The sequence below is a fragment of the Vanessa atalanta genome, chromosome 21 (assembly GCF_905147765.1).
Source record: "Vanessa atalanta chromosome 21, ilVanAtal1.2, whole genome shotgun sequence".
NCBI classification, from domain to species: Eukaryota; Metazoa; Arthropoda; class Insecta; order Lepidoptera; family Nymphalidae; genus Vanessa; species Vanessa atalanta.
This window is the reverse complement of record NC_061891.1, coordinates 8,114,427-8,131,100: the sequence shown is the minus strand read 5'-3', so window position 1 is coordinate 8,131,100 and position 16,674 is coordinate 8,114,427. Positions and strand designations below refer to the sequence as shown.

Below are 16,674 nucleotides of genomic sequence, written 5' to 3'. Positions count from 1 at the left end.
AGGCAGTATCTGTCCTGGTTATATATACCTGCGTCAAGCCCTTATAATGCTACACTTTATCCGTACACAAGGAACAGGTTGACAAAAACCAAACAATCTTAACTTGCTGTATAATCAAAATCAAATTCAAAATATACTTTATTCGAGTAGGCTTTTACAAGCACTTTTGAATCGTCATTTAACAAACTATATTAAGTCAAGCTACCACCGGTTTGGAAGTTAGATTCTACCGAGAAGAACCGACAAAAAAATCAATAGTTACACTTTTACAAAATTTAAAAATACAGTTATGTTAGTTAAATACAATAATATATATATATATATATATATATATATGTAATATATTCTGCTTAGACGTAAACGAGTTATAATACCTTACGTTAGGTAATTATAGAAATATAGGGCAGACTGATTTCAACCCCGTCAGCCACACTAAAATAGCACATAACAAGTATACAAGTGTGAAATCCAAGTGCACGTCAACGAAAGAGATACAAATCTTTAAATCTTTTTCTTACCGATTTGAAGCGTTATTTTCGATCGTTACGCGTAAAAACTTTACTCTAGTACGTTTTAAATTATAAAACTATAGGTACTTAAAATACATACTTAATCTCTCCTTCTAAATTTCTATTTCATTATAAAAGAGCATAGTAAATATCATCCGATAATAGCGTAGCAAACTCGCTTAATGTAATTGGCGTCTTAAAAGTAATAAAATGCATTATTAATTTAAAATGTCTATGAAATGTAATCATAATGCCTCGTATAGATTAGCACCCATTAACTTCATGGCAGCGACAAAGGTGAAAAGAAAGGAAGTGAAAGATTTCGCTTCGTAACCGGAGCCATTATAAAATACTATCATCTTGTATTTATAGACGAACCCACGTCGATGTTACATTGAAACAGATCATTTAAAAATAGTTACGCTATACTTAGAATGTTTTCAATTAGATAAATACGTAAAATTTCAATACCTACTACTCACTATTCAATACGCATAGTGGAAATAATCATAATGTATACTAAATCTAAAATAAAATATTGTTTTGCAAACGGTCCGTATGTATGATTAACAAAACAAATATATATCAATATTAATGTATAAAAATATTATTTTCGTATAAATTAATGGTAAAACAAAACATCCTGTATAATATCAATTTCCTTTTCCATTTAGTAGGTATACGTGCGAAGTCACTAGTTCCATATAATAATTAATCTCGAACTCCACACGCATGAATGGTATAGCGACAAGTTGTTTGACAGCACTATTACACTCGTTCCCATTCGATGCAGTTCACTTTGATTGACCATACATCATTTAATATTTACGTATTTAAAATAACCACTTACACGCTCTGCACAAATTAAAAGCACGACCCAATGATTAATCTTAACTAGAATTTAAAACGCAGACGAGTTACTAAATATATTCGCATTAGTGATGTTTAGTATACGCTGTCTCTTTTAGTTTTATCGATAATATCACGGTTAGTATATTTTAAAAAAAATTAAGTCTCTTCACTTCGGTTTTCAAATGATTTGATTATATTATTATTTATTTATTAAATATTTAGTACGAGTAGATGTTTATCTATGTTTTGTTTGATACGTACACGTTAACACAAATTTATTTATTTGGGTTCAATAAACCGAAGCGGTAATTGGAATAAAATAATATGTCTTACCGCTGAGGTAACTGGTAAATTTATACTGAAGAATGCAGACGCTTATTGCGAAATTTAACGCAACATAAGTTCATCGACAAACCAGTTAGAGAAAAACCTAGAAACGATATGAAAATAAAACAAGTTACGGTAATACCGTTTGATAAACGCTCGTAAAACCCACTGGTTTACCCATTAAAAACCCTATCCTTACATGATCATTAAATATTATTCCAATAAATTTAAAGGACATGCGCAGATAATCTCGACGAATGGAAGAAAACTCCACAACAAAGGCGCGCCCATTTCCACCGATCATTGTGCGAGAACGGGACAGATGCTACACGCATCTCTCTCGGACAAAGCTCGCTAACGATGCGCAAAAGAGATAGGCATCGACAATAGACAATTGTTATCCCCACCACGATAAACCGAACTGCCCTAGTGAAAGTAGCTCGTGCGATTTTCACTGTTAACGCCCAATCGTACTGAGCAATACAGACGATATTTCCGTGAACATTGAACTAGTACAATGCAGCCAATAATTTGATTCGGTTGTTATCATTGGGAAAACAATGGGTTAGTAATGTAGGTATAAATAGAATTATGATGAGAATAGGAAGTGGATTGGTGACGTATTAGCGTAGGCGTGATTTTACAAGCGATGCGAATATGAGATCACGTCTTGATCGAAATAGGTCATTAAACGTTCGATGTTTAATTAGGGATCGTTATTGTGACATGATTGATGGGCATTCTTCGGCCTTGGATTTACAGTGTTCTTAAGCCGGGCCCAAAAAAATCTATCAACAAACAAATCAATAATTATAAAATCGTTTCTCGTGACTCCTCAACGCATAATAATAACTACCGAGCCTAGAAAGTTGAAATTTGGATCATAGTTTTATTTTATAACGTCCGTTAAATTCAATGATAACGAGAGAAATGGAAAATAACTTGTCACTCAGAAGTAGGTATGGCCAGTGAGTACGCTCATGTAACTAAATAAGTCACTACTCACTAAAATTAGGTTTTTTTACCTTGTCTTGAATTTTAATTTAAAAAAACAAATGTAATTGTTTGGTCATCGTTTTTCGATTTAACTAATTCGTATTTTACTTTTATTTTACCTACATAAGGTATAGTTTTTTGAATATTGGTATGAATTTGGCTCTCCTTTAAATATCCAGGGCATTCTTACGTTACTTCTCAAACATCTATTTAAATCAAATTTTAAATACGGATAAGTATTTTTGTTTAGACTTTAAAAACTGTTAGACATAGAGCTATCTATTAAATTCGTATTCAATATGCATCGCGGGCGAAACGTTTTTTTTTTTTTTGTAAATATTTAAACTTTATTAATCAAAACGTTATCACGTGACCGTCGGTTTCTTTCACAAACTAATTGGTCTGACGGTTACCCCTGGATTTTTTACGTTTCAGAGGAATATTTAAATGAATCTCGTTGACACGTACGATTTTAGCGGACCTTTTAATGTAAGTGTCAAGTTGGTTAAGTGTAGTGTGCTTGTGTTTGAAACACGACGATGCAAAGTATGGATGCGACATTAATTTTTGTCAATCATCTGGCTACATGGCGCTTCGTGAGTGCTTTCCGAGTTAAAACGATTTTTACAACATTTATTTTTTTTATTTTTAAATACCGACATACTCCGCTAGACGTAGTAGACGTAGTCCCGAGTGTTGGAATATGTAATTTATTTAATCTGTAAATGTTACGCCTTTTTTTGTTTTAATATTAAAAAGGCTCACTTGCAACGTATTTGGACTAATTTGTCGACGTTTGAGTCGCTTTTAAGGTAAGCATGATAAAAACTCATGATAATACCTTCGAAGATATAATTCCTGAGCCGATCAAGTTTTTAACATCTTCCATAATAGAAACATGAACATATTAAAACTTATCGAAGGTTTTTGTTGCGGTTTTTTACAACGGCTTAGATACTATTCCGCTTTACGGAGACTCGATTTAATACGATATAGAATATTACCTACTTAAATATAAAATTATAGAATAAATATTTTTTTGGATATTAATTGTAAAAATAATTGCTTATAATATATTAATATAATTATGTGTACGTATCTACCTATTTAAAAGTGACTAATTTATCATAAAGTATGAATAAATTTGGAAATAATTATGATCTAGAATTGTACGACGAAATATTATCATGTAAATTACGCTTTACAATTAAAAAACAAATAGTTAAATATAATTTCAAAGCTAACTCTACTTTATAAATTGTTACTTGTATATAAAACAAGAACAATTTAGACATGACCCGTACTAAGCCTGTTGAAGTTGATAAATTCAGATTACAATAATTGCAAACATAGCGATCGGTAGGTATTGTACAATACACGCAAACATTATCACAGTTATACGGAACCGACTGAAACATGAAAACCCGCTCAAACAACTAAAAGCCAAACGATACGTCCGTATCACGAAAAAAAAAAAAACAAAGAATTAAAATAGCCACCCTGTTAATTTATTTTGTCTTTAATTTTTAAAAACGGAACGAGGAAGCGGACCAATGAGACGCATCCCTCGACTGATTGTCAATTAGCGACATCAAACGGGCTTTTTGCGAATTAAGCGCGTGTTTCTGTTCACTTTTTGTCCAGTTGTCGAGCGTTGCGGGTGTCTGATGCGTTTTTCCGTTTCAACGTTTCATTTTCATATTTCCGTTTGTCTGGCCGTCTGTAGGGAGGCACAATGTGGGGTGTTCTATGTTATCAACGCACTCTATTTATGTACGGATATTTAATTCGAATGAGTGCCTTTGCAGACGGATAAAAATAAATCGTTACTTCTGTTTTGGTATTGCCCTTATTTGGGTACATTGACTTGAATGGATGAAGTGTTGTAAGATTTCGAAAGAATACCTTTGCGGGTTGCCCGTAAATGAACCAAGGATTTATAACACGCGATGTTTGAGACTTTCTTGTAAATGAATATCATTTGCTTAAGTAGATAATTGAATTATTTATTTATCAATAATGCAGCTATTTAATGAATTGAAATTTTAAAAAAAGCTTTCGAATATTAAATCTTTATGTTGGCTATGAGGTAGTAATGATTCTAAGCCAGTAACATCGTATGTAGGCGCGTCATTCGCAAACCAATCGAACCCAATCGAATGCTCCTAAACAAACCTGTCTGGCTGAAAGATAGAAAACAACAAACGTCGATGAAAAAAAAACAGCCAGTATCGAACGCGCCTATTCGGAATGGATCCGGAACGGAGTCAACAAAGGGACGTTCTGTATTTGAAAAAAGCGCGAATACGAACGCGAGGCAGCCATTACCCGCACCCATTTGCGCATCTATGGCGGGCCTCTTCAATCCGTACAGTCAACAATTGCAGGGTTGACTCGTTGACTAATCTTCATCGAACAATTTCAAATTCGTCTTCCTTTGTTTAAATCTTTTATACGCCAATTAATTACTCTGGAATATTCGTTAAACAGAATTTGTATAAGACGCTGTTAAATCGTTCCAAAAATGTTAGTATCAAAATTCACATAGATACAAAGACTATTAAGATTCGTTATATTTAAAGATACAATTCAGTTTTGTATTATCAACGGAATAAGCCGACCATCTAGAAGCAACGAAATAACCCGTGAGTATATTCTATTAAAATATCTAATCTGCGACGTAATACAAAAAGTACTTCACTTATCGCCAGCCCTATTATAGAGCGCATGTGATCGAGAGTTGTTCGAGTTTTTATCGCTGATTCATTAGTGTGAGAGTGTCTTTGTTGCAGTCGACTGGCGCCCTAACACAACCGTTCCATACTACATATATACACGTATTCATGAAATTGATTTGAGATGAAAGGATTTTCATTACCATTGTATCTGAATCCGAATTAAAGACAAATTGCACGTTCAATACGCTCAAAATCAATAGGTACTATTTGCAATCAGATATTTTTGTATGAGCCTTTTTTACTCGGCTTTTATGCTTCATGAGCAGCGTTTAAATTGATGAATCTATGATACTGGTTATTTAGACATATTTTTTTTTTTGTAATGATGTGGATTGTACGGGGTTCTGTTCAAAGAGTTAATGTCGATGATTGAAAAAAGTTCTTTAGCTAAGTGATCTGTTAAAATTGACCAGATATTTTTGTGGGATATATGCTCTGAAGTTATTGCGTGTTCAACGCTGAAATGATAGACCTCTCTTTAAGTGTCGATAAGGAAAGTTACTTATTCGAAACAGGTAAGACATTAAATAAAACTATCGGAGAAAGAGAGCATCAACCGAAGATTAACAGATAATTTCATAGGAATCCAATAAATGTGGAACTTAGATAAACGTAAATTATACTAAGCACAACTGAATTTTCATGTGCTTGATTTAACTTGTTAAGACCTGTACGAGTCGATATAAAATCTGCCATATATAAAACCCACCAACTCGCATAGTAACTGGGTCTAAGTTAATCCCGGAGATTTTAGCTTCGTAGCGGGACCCACACAGGCTATTATTAAAGGTATTTAAATTTCTTATAAATTAAATGTCGCAGTATTAAGTGGCAGGTGATGAAAAGATCGGCGTATCAAAACTGATCTTGTTGTTCCGTATTCAGATAGACTCCCCTCAATGTCCAGACGGATGTTTAAGATGCAAGGTCACGGATAGAGATTTGAATACAACCCTCTTTGAACCGTCCCGTCCATCTTTTGTTGCCTTTTGTACAAAAATAGTTTACTTTTATGAAGGTCAAAACAAACGTTTTACAAGGCATCTTGTTATTCTATTTTGTGAATCTTTGACACCGTTTGACCGATCACCATGAAATCTGATAATTTTTTTTATATAAATCACTTTGTCGTAACTCGCCGCTAGGTGGCGTTGAAATATATTAAATTCTATATAGTTCAACGGATCGCCTTGATACTTGATATATAGGTTTCATTATAATTGCTATCTATAAAATATAAGACAAATGAACTTTTTGATGTGAATTACAGATTTTTAAACTATGAAATCAATTGATCTTTAATATTGATAATCAACGACGATAACATTTTCATTATTCTCAAAGTTTTAATCAGTCGTACTATTCATTCGTTAATTTTGTCAATATTTTCGTTCTAATGAGATTGTCAACTTAGCTTATTGATTCCTTCGTCATGCTCTCAAAATAATAAACGTAAATTGAAACGATTTTTCCGTCATTTTTATTACGAGTTTGTTAACTAAACTTGTTACAATTTAAATGGAATATTTAATCTCTTATAATCTTTAAGGCTTTTGAACGTTCGTGTTACAAATTAAATGTAAATCAATTGTTAAGGTTTTCAAATAAGTTTATTATTTATTTATACAAATTTTTCTTTCAAATAAATTATGACTGAATAGAAATGCTTAATTAAACACATTACGTTGTTAATCGAATAGTTCATCCGTCCAGCGTATCAAAATCAATACGACGTAAAACAAATGCGAAGCGACTAAGAAAAAACACTGCGTAAGTTTCTTTTGAAATTCTAATTCCCGGTCCAACTGTTTTTGTTTACCCTTCCTTCAAATTCAGTTTGTTGCTGGTGCCTCGACTTCGTTCCAAAGACTTTGTTGTTCGTAAACTTTAAATAGGGTCCCTTGTGCTGTTTTTAAATTTAATTTAAAATGTTTTGCTTGCATTTTATTTTAAAAATAGAATTATGAATTAATTCGCTCGGTTCTAAAACGTTATCTGTATTTATATGTACCTACGTTATATATTTCATTGTGTATATGGTCCGCTGCTTTGATTTTCGCAGCTATTGCGTGTATATATGATAGGTACGTACCTTAGAGTGTTCTTGCTGAGCCAGTAACTGTTCTCTCACCATCTGCAACTGCAAGATCATCTCCGACAATTGCCTTTCTTTTTCCAAAACGCTCTCTCCGGCTAACGCTTGGAGCGCCGCTGCGTCTAACACGCCTCGTCGATCACTGTAAGAAAAAATACATGTTTAACGTACATTAACATTAGCAGCCAGTAAATTTTCCCACTGCTGGGCTAAAGGCCTCATCTCCCTTTGAGGAGAGGGTTTGGAGCATATTCCACCACGCTGCTCCAATGCGTGTTAGCGGAATACACATGTGGCAGAATTTAGTTGAAATTAGACACATGCAGGTTTCCTCACGATGTTTTCTTTCACCGCCGAGCACGAGATGAATTATAAACACAAATTAAGCACATGAAAATTCAGTGGTGCCTGCCTGGGTTTGAACCCGAAATCATCGGTTAAGATGCACGCGTTCTAACCACTGGGGACATACGAACACACACAAATATTGTTTTTCATTTAAATAACAACTTTTATTTTTTCGAAAATGTATATAGGTAAGAATATAAATAAAATTCGAAAAGCCGCCTGTACGAATTCACATTATATCAATCAAATATATTATGTGTGTCGGTTAACACAACGCATTCTTGATTTCAGTCCGCGATACGTACACATCAGAAACAATTAATATTGCGATTCGTTCCTTTCACATTGACGGTTGCATTGTGAGACGGCATAATAATTGATGCGAATAACATCAGATTCATTAAGGTCTTCTTAAGACCCACTCTTTAGTTTTATTTTTGACAATCTTTTATAACATCGCTTAAATGTATAAATTTAGTTACTCAAATTTTAAATATCATATTATATAAAATTGAGAAATTCACAATCGGATTCTGCTAAGATTCTAAAAAAGAAACGAATCTAGGGAGACAATTGTGTGAGAAAATTTAAAATTAATATAAATACATCACTAATTCCAAATGCTGACAGCTATGTTAAGTTAGTATTCTGACCCCTCGGGTTCATCTGCCGTAAATTTGGGTTACGTTAAGTCCTTTATATTAAACATAATTATCTCCATAGACGTGTTGTCCGCGGTCTTCGTTGGATTCTGGATCCCTTCCGGGTCACCTCTATTATGGATTGGCATTTTAGGAAGTAGAATTATGTGTAGTCTTTTATTCGATGACATTTTAATAATCATTATGAAGACTTCCTTTAATATGTCAAAATATATATCGTATTGTTGTAGATATATTTGACATTAAATGAATGATTAAGATCGTAGTAAAAAATATATTTAATAATTAAATTAATTATCAAAGTAATATTGTAATCGATAAGAATGATGTTTTTTTTTTTTATGAATTGTTTATAAAAAAGATCACTGGAATACAATGCGATGCCCAAAGACAATAGACGTGATCTTTATATTTTTTTATTGCAAGGCTAAGAATGAAGTAGGTACTTATTATAAATTATATTATATTATTAAAATTAATACAACATGTTTATACAAAATTACTATTCGAAAGTTTATATGTACTTTGATCCACACGGAAACATTTCTAGTCGAAATTACAGCATACAGTCACCAAGCTGTGAATAATTCATCAGAAACCGCTGACTTCAGAACGTTGTCGACCAACAAAGGTTGTTATTAGAGAACTTTAAAGTGAGCCCCAACCCTTACGATAATAACCCGTTATAATTAACATTTAATAATATTCACATTGATGTTTGTATCATTTTTAAATTTGGAACACATTCGAAAATTTTGTTTTTTTATTAACTTTATTTGATAAAGTTTACAGGCGAAGATGTTCGAATCGTTATCATATTGTAGTTGTCGACTACGACCTTCCAAGCGTTATAGGGATTATATCCTATGTCTCTCCTTGAAGTTCAAGCTTGCTTCATATCAAAATTCATTTAATTCGGTTCAGTGGTTTGTCCGTGAAAGAGCAACAGACAGACAGAGAGAATTACTTTCGCATTTATAATATTAGTATAGAGTTAACTATATATTATGACGTTTTAAAAAATGTCGCAACTTTTGCTTCTGTATAAATAAATATAAAGAGCCGAGATGGCCCAGTGGCTAGAACGCGTGCATCTTAACCGATGATTTCGGGTTCAAACCCAGGCAGGCACCACTGAATTTCCATGTGCTTAATTTGTGTTTATAATTTATCTCATGCTCGGCGGTGAAGGAAAACATCAGGAGGAGACCTGCATGTGTCTAATTTCGACGAAATTCTGCCACATGTGGATTCCCCCAACCCGCATTAGAGTAGCGTGTTGGAGTATGTTCCAAACCTTCTCTTCAAAGGGAGAGGAGGCCTTAGCCCAGCAGTGGGAAATTTACAGGATGCTAATGAAAAAAACGTAAATAAATAAATATTGTTTACAAAACTTACTCGACTATTATAATCGAATCGTGATTAAATAATCAAGATATTCTTTATTCAAAGAGTCTTTTGATGAAATGGAAATATTCCAGGACGATTTTCTCATTCAACTCGATCAACTTTCAATCCCAACCCACACGGCAAGAAATGATAATTATAATTATTTATTCTTGTTATTTTAGGTCAGAGCTACAATGGGTCCACTTTCGCTGGACCAGTAACCGGTGGCAGGTCCGTCAATCATTTCCATTATCGTAACGAGGGCTAATTAAGAAACTTATTTTTTGTCACAAAATATTAAAGGCCTACCCATCAAAATATCGTTCACATTGCTATTCGTACGGATGATTGAGGTGCGTTCTTTCATCTTTGTTTTTACTTGACATTTAGTTTGTTACTCAACAGCACTTAAACGGTACTCACTTACATATATATCGATTACGTTGTGAACTTATGAGTTATTTTCAATTAAAATTAAAAAAAAAAAAATTTTTCAATATACGCGTATATTTACAAACATTATCCGTACAAAAAAAAACCTAACAAATTATTGTGTACAATGTTTTAATGTTTTTATAGACAGCAGGTTCGATTTCTCTCTGCATGTTGCAATCTTAGAATGTTATACATATCGTGTGGGTGTATGTAGTTTTATGTATTCTTATTGAGAACAAAAGTGGTATAATCTACACCTGCCTTTGTGATACAATTTATCTCATAAATAATCAACGAGGTGTATTTGTACACCGTCGTCTAGACTAAATGAAACCTGTTGTTTTAAATAAGTAATTGTACTGCTAATTTTCTTTTTATTACTATTTATTAGAAGTTTAAATACGAGCAAGGACTGTGGGCTATCTTTTCGTATTATTATATATGTTTGTGATACATCTCGTGTTTAGTATGTTTGGAATAGATTGTGACGAATGAAATTTTAATATCAAGCCTTCCCCTGAAAGAGTCCATAAAGTAATGCAATATTTATCAAATTTAATCAGTACTTAATTTGTACATACATACACAAAAACACAAAATACACATATGTTTTGAATAATAAAGAAATACAATAAAATTAAAAATAAAAGATCGCATCCTAAATTAACGAATGGTTAATACCAAGTGCGTCAGTCGGTACAAACGCCTCGCCGATACAACCTGATCAAAAGCAATGTTTTATTTTCCTGTTCACTGGAACGCCACTTGTAATTTATTGTCTGCCGAATAAAATGCCTTGTTTTTGTATAGAATCGATTCAATACGGTAGTTTTGTGTTAAATTATATGCATTTTATAGCTTCATTTGTATGTAGGGCCGTGCGAATCGAGTTCATGAGTCTCTTTTAATTTCAACCATAGTGATGAGTTTATTATTCCATGTAAATAAATCTAACAGATTAATCAAATGTACTAATATTATCAATTCGAAAGTAACCGTGTCTCTCTGTTGCTCTTTTCGTTCAAGTAATCAACCGAATTTAATGAAATTTCGTATAAAGCAAACTTGAACTCTAAAAAAGGCTGTTCTTTATGGCTAACATCTGACGTGCAATCCCTAAATCACGAACGTAGCCTCGGAAGACAACTAGTCAAAATATACTTTATTCAAGTAGGTTTTTATAAGCTCTTTCCGTCGGATAAAAAAGCGTGGAGTTAATACTTGTTGACTTCCAGGCAGGACATATTACATACATATATAATTGTATTTAACTAACATGACTGTATTTTTAAATGTTGAAAATGAGTAACTACTGAGTTTCTTCTCGGTGGACTCACATTCCGAACCGGTGGTAGCTTCACTTAACATAGTTTGTTAAATGACAATTTAAAAGTTCTTGTAAAAGCCTACTTCTATAAAGAACATTTTGATTTTGATTTTTGATCGAGAAGAACCGACAAGAAAATCAGTAGTTACTCTTTGCAAATATTTGTAATACAAATAAATCCATACAATACAATCAAATATATATTATATGCACTACCTAAAGTCCTAAGTCATCAAGTACCATCTCCATAGAAGAACTTCCATATAATCTTGTGTTGAGAAATGTGAAAAATTTAGTTTTTGTCTAATTGAAAAAATAATATTCAAACATAAAAATTTTCACATTTATTATAAATACTCGGACAAACATTTATTGAATCATTTTTAAACGTTTGTTTATTTATTTATTTGAAATCGTTTTCAATTTTAAAGTTGATCAACTGAAATCGAAAAGGTGTACGCAGTTTCAGACATCGCTTCGATTCAATCAATTTTCCACTAAAACAAAAGCTATGGAATATCTATAGTCCCCCCCTAACGAAACGGTCTATTAGTCTAGGGTGACTAATAGAGCCAGCAGTTCACTCAACAAAATGGAATTTAGTTTATTAGTTCGTAATTCTTCTCTACTTTTAAAACGATATAAGTAATACTGCTAGGTACTCGGAATTCAATCGATTTGTAATATTACATATAAGACTTTAAGGTCTCTTATCTCACCAACAGACAATTCAGGCCACATGCTTTCATCTAATTCATCTATCTTTTATATTTATAAACATTTAAAAATTCTGGTTTATGAATACTATTACTAAAATAACTAACATCAAAATATTTTATTCAAGTAGAATTTTACAAGCTAATTTCGAACCGTTATTTTACGATATTAAATTAAATTTAAGATAACTCCGGATCGACATATAGATTCTATCGTGAAGAACCGACAAGAAACTCAGTAGTTACTCGTTTTGACGACATTTAATTTGTTTTTTCAGAAAATCTTACTACGTATTTTTAAAAAATATATTGGGCCTAATATATAAAAACCTTTGATATAAGCATTGAAAAAAAAACAAATCTACTACTATATAATCTGTAGCGAATAACAAAAGCACGTATTCTACAAGGAAATCTCTTAAGGGTTAGCGGGGTGATGTCATTAAAATGCATGTTAGGGGCTGACGAGATGAATTTTGACGTAATACATCGTGTTCTAGAAATTTTAAGTGTTAGCGATAACAACATCGCGTACTTAAACTTTGATACTTGTATTGGTGATGAAATTTAAAATAAATATTCGAAGTTCGACGAAATATGATTATTTTAATCAATTATTATTATTTTTCAGGCTTGATTATTAATAATATTCGAGATTTGTTTATACCTATATAAAAAAAAAAAAACATACACAAACATTATGACTCAATTTAAGTTCTGTGAGATAAAATTTCACCGAAATTATTTTCGTTTATTGTAAAGAGATTCGTTAATATTTTTTAGATTATATTTCATAGTATACTTGAACTTTATCCATAAACAAATACAAGGAAAATTTCTCAACGGAATACAAAATAATATCTTATTACGATCAGCCTGTGCAAACTTTACCTCTTAAATAACTTCGAGTCACCCAATATTACCCGTCACGCCCATCTGACGGTGTCATAATTGTAAAAAAAGCATGTCTTGCGACATCATTCTTTTTAAAACTTTCCTTTGATATTATTTCTCGATCGAAATTACATTTCTTTGATGGTTCCTTAAGAAGCAAATGAGAAAGAGCCCTATTATTTCCCGATAGGGCTTCCTCGCAACTTTTTGAACGTTCGGACGCAATTAATTATGTTAATTGAAGATTATATCTTAACGTCCTTTTCTGATTGTTTTTTTTTTTTTAATTATTCAAATATACTGTTCGTTGATATTTCGGAGACTCGATAATGTGATACGACTTTTTATTTCAGACGATCGAGTTCGTACGAATAAATTAAAGTCAAAATCTAAATTTAACGATCAATCTGATTTCGACGGAAATTTAACTCCTTGTACCGATATTTGGGTGCAGTGAGTTTTATAAGACTGTAAGATATGAAAGCAGATTACGATGTGACACCATCCTTTGATTGAAAATCTTTGGCTCACAGCTTTGTATCACCAAGTGTCATGTCAAATACCTAAATCATAATACTATTGATATGTTTAAAATAATATTTCACACGGACAGGTTGAAACGGGGAGTCTGTTTCACTCCGCCGGAAGCAGTTCCTGTTGATTTCGTGTAAGTACGGGTGCTGTCTTGACAATATTTAATAATCGTTATTAATAGTCGTTGTAATATTTTTTTTATTCGTATTGTATTGAATTATTTAATCTATAGTTGCAAAATATTTTATCGTGAAAGATTATCACAGTCAAAATTACTGCCCAGGAAATTTAAACATTTACGGGGAGAAGGGAAATTTATTTTGTTTATTATAATAATATGACTATTAATAATTTTAACTTTGGCAAGGACCGTTTTGTGTGATATCACTGGTAATTACCAGAATTAATTAAACTAGTAATCGGTTATAAGTTAAAAACGAGTTAATTATTTATTTAACTAAGCCCCAAGACTCGGTAGATCTTTTACGCTGGTAGGAAGGATTCGTAGACGTGTACGTGAAAAAGTTTTAACCAACATCTTATTCTGTATACCTTTATGCTTAAAAAATTGAACTCGCGATCCTTGGTTACGTTATCTCGATCTAGTCATCTCGGTTCAGTTAGCAGCAATCGTGAATAAAATAAAAAAGATCCACCAAAAGCTATTTTTTTAACGTTCCATTTCGAAAAGAGAATGGCATTCAAATTTCCTTTGACAGCCACAAGTACACGTATCACATTGATCGTAAATACAAGGGCATTGAGTATGCACCGCTAGGGTTAGCACGCCGACACAATTTGCGGGCAACAATAAAAAAATCCCTTAACGCCAGACAACGGTAAGTCGCTACGCTATCCATCTTCTTCACCCCTCGCCACGAACGATAGCAATGTATAGATATTCCTTTTCTAAATTATGTATTTATTTGCTTGCTATTTAAAAAAAATTTCGTCATTCTCATTCTCATCATTCATGAATGATTCGTCCGATTAAATTGTTTCATGAGAGTTTCGTAATTAGTACTTTGAAAGTGTCCAAAAAGAGAGCGCGAATTATGGCTAATAATTATAATGTTACAAGTTTAAAGAAACGCATTTTGCAATTTAAAATAAATCCAATGGATATTGCAGATAATATAATTAGGATATGACAATGGCTGGAACTAAATATTATACATGTGAAATAAATAAGTTTCTATATTGAATTGCAATTAATTCTTTGAGCATTTTATTATAGATCTGAAGCTTAAAATTTAATTTTGAAATAAAACCATAGTGAAATGAGTTGGAGTATCCATACTATTCTTTCTGACAATGCATTCATTATTATTTTAAAAGGTAGTCCACGCCATCGTTCGTCACTCGCTGTTTTTATAGGCCTCGCTACTGTTTGCGGTGGTTAAATGCATTTTAAATAAGGTTAAGGTCAAATTTGTTTTATGTCTGCTGCACACACTCGCCATTCCTCTCGTTGAGGCCCGAGACATATCGAGTACGATACATTCTGATTCTACCTTCAAACAAACCAATATTTTATGTAGAAAACGGCGATAAGCTTAAATAATAAAAAAAACTGGCTATTATATTATCTACATTGATCAGCATTTATTTATTATGAATACAATGGTGTTTCATTGCCAGTGTTGCCAGTATTTAACAGTTAGCTAAACATAGACAGTCGTTTTTTTTTTAATACTGAATTATTATCGATTTGTGACGTAGGCGAGAGGTGAGCATTCGAGATGAAACGAAAGTGCCTTAATTATATCACATCGCTGAATGATATCCGCGTGATATTTAAACTGTACGTAGGTAACAATGCTACGCTGTTTTTGAAAAAACTTTTTATCGGCTAATGACAGAAAACGGAATATTTAAATAAAAAAACAAAAAATTAATTTTCAACCTATCCGAGTTTCCGCTCGCGACTTCATCAGCGTGTGAGGTGGTGAGGTCAGATATTGGATACCTTAATATGTTCTTATTCTTAAATTCATGAAATAATCATGAAAATTTCATGATTATTGACTCGGTATTTAAAACTAAACCGTGTAAAAAAAACAAACCAACTTACGTACGCATTCATAGATACTATATGCAAAATGTTTAGTTCTATTACGAGATTTAATTTTATTCAGAAGTACTAAAGTCTCACTAAAATTTTATACTAGTAGGTATGTTAAATGTTTCAAAATATCGTCAGGTAAGTACAGTACAGTCCAGGTTTATATCCAGATCGTACGGTTATAATGCGGGTTTGATTACCACTTTCAACCATCGTCTGCTCCGGTCAACTAATAAAAGTCGTTTTAGTAGAATCGCCTATAAACGTACTGCATACATTGCCAATAAATAAAATGGACCGGACGATTCGATTTTGTATGTTCAATAAAAGTACATACCAAATGTAAAGGCGTGTGTTACATGAATTCTTCATTGCAAATTGTATGGGTGGCCATGTTGGTATTATCATTTTTAGTGCTCGCCACACTGGTATATTCAGATGGAATTTTTGATGCACTGGCAACACAGATCCACTGCGATTGGCTGCTCTGAATATTGTATGAGCCAATCACTGCGTTGCGCTTAACGCTGCATTCCAATTTCAAATGATGAAGGCGGGAAAACGATAAAGCTGACTATTGCAATGTGACCGTTACGATGTAAAATAACGTTATATAATTGAAGTATTTACAGGAAAAATAATGGATTAAAATATCTCATGGAGAAAGTATCAAGCCTTTAAACGTCGCTACGAACAGACGATTAAATTGCAAACTTATAATTGAGGTTAATTATCGTTAGGTACATGCGTTAGTGGATATTTGATAATCGTAATTGATTTTTTAAAT

General features: G+C 32.6%; 1 protein-coding gene across 1 annotated transcript in view; it reads right to left on the bottom strand.

Annotated features, from left to right (window-relative positions):
* Nucleotides 1-16,674, bottom strand: part of LOC125072462 (transcription factor SOX-6) — a 102,736-nt gene that overhangs the window by 48,558 nt on the left and 37,504 nt on the right. The window contains exon 3 of the mRNA XM_047683094.1: nt 7,515-7,659. Coding sequence (XP_047539050.1) covers nt 7,515-7,659 — 145 coding nt within the window. The remainder of the gene's footprint in view (nt 1-7,514; nt 7,660-16,674) is intronic.